Source organism: Ciona intestinalis, unplaced genomic scaffold (genome assembly GCF_000224145.3).
Source record: "Ciona intestinalis unplaced genomic scaffold, KH HT000433.1, whole genome shotgun sequence".
Lineage (NCBI taxonomy): Eukaryota > Metazoa > Chordata > Ascidiacea > Phlebobranchia > Cionidae > Ciona > Ciona intestinalis.
The window spans coordinates 1-8,333 of record NW_004190754.1 but is presented as its reverse complement, the minus strand read 5'-3'; the positions used below and the strand labels follow the sequence as shown (position 1 = coordinate 8,333).

General features: G+C 35.5%; 2 protein-coding genes across 2 annotated transcripts; one reads left to right on the top strand and one right to left on the bottom strand.

The window, feature by feature from the left end:
* Nucleotides 1–4: 4 nt before the first annotated feature.
* LOC101242299 (high choriolytic enzyme 1-like) lies at nucleotides 5–2,505 on the bottom strand (the record flags this gene model as incomplete). Its single annotated transcript, XM_004227361.3, has 6 exons — nucleotides 1,763–2,505; nucleotides 1,436–1,629; nucleotides 1,126–1,243; nucleotides 762–885; nucleotides 393–562; nucleotides 5–318 (listed from the first exon to the last, which is right to left on the bottom strand). Coding segments are annotated over exons 1-6 (987 nt in total), but the record flags the coding sequence as incomplete, so codon positions are not given.
* Nucleotides 2,506–2,808: 303 nt separating this feature from the next.
* LOC101242273 (zinc metalloproteinase nas-15-like) lies at nucleotides 2,809–6,320 on the top strand. The gene is made up of 8 exons (XM_026839585.1): nucleotides 2,809–3,306; nucleotides 3,446–3,550; nucleotides 3,910–4,097; nucleotides 4,317–4,431; nucleotides 4,669–4,792; nucleotides 4,975–5,144; nucleotides 5,211–5,459; nucleotides 5,877–6,320. Exons 1-8 carry the CDS (start codon nucleotides 3,240–3,242, stop codon nucleotides 5,966–5,968), a joined length of 1,110 nt encoding a protein of 369 aa, XP_026695386.1. The 5' UTR covers nucleotides 2,809–3,239; the 3' UTR covers nucleotides 5,969–6,320.
* The last annotated feature ends 2,013 nt before the right edge of the window (nucleotides 6,321–8,333 follow it).

Here is an 8,333-nt window from a genome sequence, read left to right as displayed (position 1 = left end):
TTTTTGGTGGTTCATTGGTGGTATGTACGTTGCTGTCTGTTGTTGGTGGTTCATTGGTGGTATGTACATTGAGGTCTGTTTTAATTGTCGATGTTCCAGTCATTACTGGGTTGCAATACAGAGCATTTACTTGGTAAATATCTTCAGGTGATAAACTTAGACGTTGAGCTCTTATTGGTTTATTGGAGGTTTTGTTCACTATTGTTGCACTGCCGTTCTTGGAGAATGATAAGCCAGAGTAATGCATTATAGATTGCGTGTCGTATGGTGAACCAAGTGAATTGATCGTTGTTCGTTTTCTAAAGTTTTTTGCTTTACCTGCGGGTAATTTTAAATTAAATCTGAGCTATATATTTCAAAGCATGAAAATCGTGAATGTATAAAATAATTACCATCCTTGATATTTTCCCAACGAATAGTTACATAGTCGTCTCTGTCCGGTCGAGACTGCTCATGCCAGAAACCAAGAGCATGCAAAAACTCGTGTTGAACTATTCCACTATATTCGCATCCTGGCCCAATAGATAGTTCTTGTTTACCGAACTCTATACCAACGTAAGACCTAGCACATCAGAAAATTTAAATAAAATGTGTACTGAACGAAAGCTAGACAAGATGCTTAGCCACCTATAAAGTTACATACGTGTTAACTTGTAAGTGCACGAGGTGTATAAAACAGAACACCCGTGTTACAACGACTGTTGTTATGACAATTAAAAGATTTCTTTCTATATTTATATTTACTTATATTATATATTTACCAGCATCCTGTTCCAGGTATAACTTCAATAAAATCCACTTCTGTAGTTCTGTTTATAAAATCAATGCAAGTACTTCCTGATATAGCGGCGACTGCTTCATAAATTGCTGTCTCTGATTTGTTTGCTATCAAAAAATATTGTTCATTGAATAATTGCATACATGAATGTAAAATATTTTATCCTTACATAGCATGGCAACAGCAGTTGTTATAACACAGGGGTTATGTTTCATACTTCTTGTATCCGCTTATGAGTTACCACTTATGCAATATGTTTTCAGCATGAGTGACAATTTACACAACCCGTAAGTAACCACTGAATTGTAGCAATTATTCCAATCACAAGTTAACACTAATCAACTTACACGTATCGTTCCTCATGACGAAAGGAACCTTGACACGCCCATTGACTCTATTGGTCCACAGGTCTATATTTAAACTGGTTGCACCTCTTGCTTTGATTGTCGAAGGTATCCCATATGCCTGCAGAAAAATTAGTAGTAAGCACTATACTTAGTAATAAGCAAACGGTATTTACAGAATAACTTAACTATTTTAAGGCTTTAGTGGAGCGTTGGTAGTTGTACAAGGGCGATTGGGAGATGTGAGATATAATATGCTAACGGTATCCATCTTACCCTACAGTACTTTATTGAAAAATTGCAGATCGATCACCTTTTTAATCAGCTGTATATTTTGTTTATCAAACTTGATATCTCCTTCTATGAAACCACTCGATTTACATTCGCAACTGATCGGACAATCCCATTCATCGGTCTGGTGGCCAAGCGGTCCACAATCGTCCGTGCATTCCGTTGTATTAAAGGAACATTGTTGGTCTTGGTTTACAGAAATATCAATTGGTAGTCCTGCACATTTGGTTACAATAATGCATTAAGTTAAAATCATTCACCTACTAATAATGTTACATTTGAGGTGTCTATTACATTTATGTTAGTTAAATATGTAACAGCTTTCGATTAGTCTTTACGTTCCCCTTACCTGTTATTGCAGTAAATGTAAGAAGCAAATCTAAACAAAACAATGACAAAACACAGTTTAAAATCATGGTTTTGTTTATGGACAGACTGCTTATTTTTATTCAAATGAATTTAAGTTTCTGTTTTTGGAAAAATATAGTAAAAGTTTGGATAATTTTTTTCCGATTAACTAAGTATGTTTCTAGCATATGTGTTCCTCGTTATGAGCGTGTTTAGTTCGTTTATTTATTTCGTTGTGTTTGCAAAACAGACATAACACGCATATAACAAAATAGAAATACAAATATTTTATTTCGGCAATTGTATACCCGCTAATTACTATGCGCCAACACATATTTATGTCACCCACAATGTAACATACATGGTAACTCGTAAGTTGCTGGCATGAGGTGTATGAAACAGAACACCCGTGTTATAACGACTGTCGTTTTTCGGCCACGCGAGGAGAAAGTAAATTACATAAATTTATAGATATTCTATACTAGTAGTAAAACAATCGTCCTAGTATATACTTTGCACAACCTATGCGTATAAATAGGTTCTTCTACGCGCAGCAACTGCCTCAACTGTGAGGTAACGATCGCAACATTTCCTTTATATTAAGAACAAATCTGTGACGTAGCGAATATACGTTTTGTTTTAATGTACTATAGTAGTGAGTGTCGCCATGCAGAAAACTTTCAAAATAGACGGCTAAATCACTCCTTGACTTTGGATGTTCAAATACCTCCTAACCTAAATCAAATTTATACGCATCGTGTACTTTTGTTTCTGGCGAGATACAAAAACTTTTCGAAGCTTATTAGTACTTTTATTATTTCTATTGAGATTTTCCACACTGTTTCATAAGCTGCATGTTTTGTTTACATGTATGCGACAGTCACCCATATATTATCATTTTTAATATATTAGCATATACTACTACGATACTTACCAAGAAATTGTAAGCTTTCCTGCTTTTAGGTAAAACTCAGTAGCATGTTTACCGGAGCATGCAACAAAATAGCATTTAAATTATTTTCGGTAATAATCTTTAAATAATTACAAAAAAACGAAGTGACTTCTACGAGTCTAAATCTAAAGATGGTGCATCGTATTAATATTATCAGATCTTTGGCGAAAAGGTTCAGAAACATATGTGCGTGCTATACCGTATACACTATCGTATTACATGTTTTAAATGAACACATAATATGCACTGTATATAATGTGTTACATCGATATACAAAAAGCACTATCGTATTATATGGTACATTAGAAACATGAGCTATTCTGTTTATTGATGTTAAAAGATGCAATATCGTGTATTATATCGCATTTCCTTATTAATACAAATACGTATATTTCCGCAACTAGAAATACGTTTTCGTTCTTCGGCAATTGGTTTAGCATTTCAGACTAATGCCTGTTTATAACAGAAATTTGAATCTTAGTTTAGCAGTAACAATTTCTTTGTTTGTACAGAAGCCTATATAGCCATGGTTCAAAACTCTTTTATGCAAATGTTCTGTTTAGATTTGCTGTTTACTTTTACCGTAATAACAGGTAACAGAAGCGTATAAAAATATGAAAGTTATGTTAACTTGATTCATTGCTATTGTAATGTAACGCAGTGTATTGTAGACCTAAACATAAGTATAATCTAAAAGTTGTTCTTATTATTGTAACCAAGCTGTATCTATAGGCAGCCCGCTAACTCGGTGCGAAGATGTGTTTTATGCTTTAAATTCAGAAAACACGAATGGATTAATTAGTGTTCCAGATCAACAAGACCTTACACGTTGTGCTGGTAAATTTAACTGATCTCTTAAAACTTTATTAAATAAATGTAACGTACTTTATTCTCATGTGGCGGAGCAACAACAGTCGTTATATCACATGTGTTTTGTTAATACACCTCGTGTCAGCTTACGAGTTCCTACGTATGTAACTTTGTTGGTGATTGTTTTATGTATATGGTCGAATTTGGACACCCCACTGGGTTGAATAAATAAAAGTTATGTGTTTTTGTTTTCCTTAAGACACATATACTCCCACAATGGTAGCACCGTCAAGTCTCGAACCTGCTACCTATATGAGCTATATCCGTCCCTGAACATTTTGATACAGCGCCATTTTTTCTGTTAAGTTTCTATTCTATTTACGCAGAAGTGGTACAAGCTATAAATAACAGCAGAAAGTGTTCATTCAATACCGCGGAATGCACGGACGATTGTGGACCGCTTGGCCACCAGACCGATGAATGGGATTGTCCGTTCAGTTGCGAATGTAAATCGAGTGGTTTCATAGAAGGAGATATCAAGTTTGATAAACAAAATATCCCGATGATTAGAACGGTGATTGGATTATGATAAACTTATAAAATACGATGAAAGTTACGCCTTTTCATATTTTCTAATCATGTTTTTAACAATTAACAACGATTTTTAGAGTCGCGAGATTGCAGACATAGGAATGTGTAAATATTCTTTGTTTACCACTAAACTGGACGATAAAACAAAATAAAAACATTACTCATCTTACCCCACAAATCCCATTTTATTATATATACACAGGCATACGGAATGAAAGGTCGGGTTGCGATGAAAGGTGCGACCGGTGTTTTAGATCTATGGACCAATAGAATTAATGGACGTATCAAGGTTCCTTTCGTCATGAGGAATGATACATGTAAGTTAATTTGTACTAAACTGTGATTGGAATAACTGCTACAACTCAGTGGTTACTAATTGGTTGTCTAAATTGTTAACGATGCAAAATGATCACCCACAAAGTAACATACATAGTAACTTGTAAGCGGGCACGAGGCGTATGAAACAGAACACCTGTGTTACTACAACTGTTGTTGCCCACCAAGCGAGGATAAGTTACATCAGTTTATTCAATAAAAAATGTTTTTAATTTTAGTAAACGCACCAGAAATAGCAATCAATGAAGCAGTCGCCGCTATATCAGGAAGTACTTGCATTGATTTTATAAACAGAACTACAGAAGTGGATTTTATTGAGATTATACCTGGAAGGGGATGCTGGTAAATTTATATAGAACGTGTTGTTTACTGTATTAAGGTTATTACCATTTGAGCATCGATGTTTATGGACACTGCTGATGAGACTGCTCTGGCGTTTTAATAACCATCCTACAAAAACCATCCTAGCCCAGCCTATAATAACATCTTATCCTAACCTACTATCAATATATTTGTATTTGAAGGTCATATGTCGCTAAGAGAGGCGGTAAACAAGAACTTTCCATTGGGCAAGGATGCGAATATAGTGGAATAGTCCAACACGAGCTTTTGCATGCTCTTGGTTTCTGGCATGAGCAGTCTCGACCGGACAGAGACGACTATGTTACAATTAAGTGGGAAAATATTCGCGACAGTAAATATATTACAAAATAATTTCGCGCTCAAAAATGTATAGCTTTTCATTAAAAATTGCTTGCAGGATTCGCGCGTAATTTCAACCAAGTGTCGACAATTAGATCATTTGGTTCACCATACGACACACAATCGATAATGCATTATCACGGCTATGCATTCTCCAAGAACGGCGAGCCAACTATTGTGCACAAAATCTCCAATAAACCAATAAAAGCTCAACGTGTGGGTTTATCACCGGAAGATATTTACCAAGTGAATGCTCTGTATTGCAACCCCGTAGTAACGGTTCCATACACACAAGCTACAAAACCAGGTATAAATATTGGATTTGGTAACTCGTGAGCGGCCCCACGTGGTGTGTGAAACAGAAGACCCGTGTTACAATGACTGCCGTTGCTCCGCCATGCGAGGATGAATAAGTTACATGCAAGGTAACTTTGAACGGGCACGAGGTGTATGAAACAGAACAGCCGTGTTATAAATACTGTCATTGCCCCGTCACGGGAGGATAAAGCAAGCTAGATTATACTGTGGGGTATAAGATGATAATCGTTAATACCTAAATATCCCTTATTCCCTAAACGTGTTTAACAATTAACAAACGCTCTTTAAGTATCGTGAAGATACGGTTATATATTTCTGTAAATATTCTTTGTATATGGGTGGCAAAAGAGAATGAAAACGTGGAACACAAATTTATTCATTCTAATAATTGTTCGTTTTATATTAGGTAACGGAGTCCCTACTTCCCATATTATGTTCATTGTACCGCTGACGTTTTCATCAGTAGGGTATATGCTGGTATCGTTGGTATCAATATAATTTGTGATCCCAATGTAAATATTACATTCACGGAGTTATTGTGGGTAGTTATTATATAGTAGGGTGGGGAAAGATGGGACACCTTTAGCATATATTATTTAAATATCTTATAGAATGAAAATTTGTCCCATCTTCCCCTACCACACTATGTTATATTCTTTTAGTATTTTTGCAACATCCTGCTTCAAATTTATAAACAATATACGAGTTGTTTAATTGTAACTACGTCATCATAAATTTCGTGAAAATGGCCATAATCTCATGCTCATGAAGTTGGACGATTCTCAAAAGAAACTTACCAAGAAAACAAGTCTAACGAATTGTATTCTATGAAAAATATATTTCTCCTAAAATGGCAGTCCAACGAATTTAGACTTGATTTTTAAACGTTTTTCGTTGAATAATGTTATCTACATTGTATAAAAGCGTTGCTTCCATATTGAATACACATACATAAGCAACCATATACGAGTCTTGTACTTACGGTTTCCGTTATGTTGTCCTATCAACTACATTTATCATATAATGCTTGTAGTGCTTGTTGATTGGTTTGGATCCAAGCTCCACAATCATTGGTAAACAAAATCCTTCACATACTGGTTGCAACAGCCACATTCTGTAATCGACACTCTTTCCAACACTTTTATCCATATTTAGTTTTTTTACGATTGTCGTTTTTCTGTTGATTCCTTTCTCTTCTTTGTTTAAATAACATGGCCTTCGCTGTCGTTTTCAAAGAGATATAAAAATTACGTTACGTTGAGTTATGTACATATTGCATATATATTTATATCTGCGAGTTATTGCACATAATTTGATATTTACTCTGCACTGTATATATATATGATCTGGTATTTCAAAACTATATTGAATTAGTACTCAGTTCTATACTCCAATGATTAAGCTGCGGTTAATACCAATAAGTTTACCTTTCTGTCTAAAACTTTATATGAAACAGCATACATTTCTTGCTAGTTTTTTTTATAGTTGTTGCAGAACAAAAAGCCTTGGCTTTCACAAATATACAAGTTACTTCCCAACAAAGCTGCCCTTAAACTAGGCAGCTTCAAGCAAGAAACGCGTCGTAAGAAAAAGGCGCCAAACGCTTGCGATGATGAATAATTATTGGAAAAAATGCGGGAAACGTTTCCAAGCTTCATTGTAAAGGTAACATACAAGCAAATGTGTGTAAACAGGTTAAAACACAACCTTTTGATATTTACAGTTAATGCTATTTAATGCCCCTACTATTGTGTGTATGTGTATTATAGGACAAGACACTTTTCAGCAATGTCTCCAACACAGTCGTTACAAATGGTTGTTTAAATTGTCAGCAGAAAAACAATTCCCACAAAGTTACATATGTAGTATAACTCTTAGGTGGGCACGAGACGTGTAAAACAGAACACCGATGTTATAACAACTGTTATTGCCCTGCCACGCGAGGATAAATCCATTACGTTCGGTTGCATAAAGCGAAATACATTGGTATCAACTGACATACGAGAAGAGCGTTGTAACAACACAGCTGCACTCAAACACACCAAGTTGTTCTAAGCTGGGCTCTTGCACAACCGTTAGTCGTGGCTCTGTATAACTGCCACGATATAGGTCCAATGCCTTGAACACACGTCAGCACTGAGGGTTAAGAATACAGCAGAGGGTTCGGTATTATGTTTCATATATATCACGCTCGCATTTGAAAATGATCTATCCTTGCGTCTTGATAAGTGAACGATAAGTTTAAGTGAAAACACAAGAAGCAAGCAGGGGTTTGAAAATATGAAGCGGTTTCTTTTATTAATGGTGTTAGCTATTTTATTTGTTTCAACTTTGGCAAAGAAATCTAAGAAAGAAAGTAAAGACGACGATGATGAGAAAGAAAAGGAGAACGATGCTACAGATTATGGGAATGTTATCGGGATAGATCTTGGCACAACCTATTCTTGGTAAGAAAAGTAAAACAAAATTACCAAATAATATACAGTAGCCTATAGAGAGGAATACCGTTAGCACAGAATGTTTCATGCATGATCATGCTGTTTATAACAAATAACAACAATCTAGTTACGTGGACACAAAATATTAATACCTACACATGTAAAAAATATATTGATCACCCACAAAGTTACATACGTGGTACCTCGTAAGCGGGACGATGTGTATGAAACATAACTACAGTGCTTGTAACGACTACCGTTGCCCTGCCATACGAGGGTATTTAAGTTACATTTATATATTTTATTCATTCAACTATTACAGCGTCGGCGTGTTTAAAAATGGGCGGGTTGAAATTATAGCCAACGACCAGGGCAACAGAATCACCCCATCGTACGTAGCGTTTACTGAAAACGATGAAAGACTT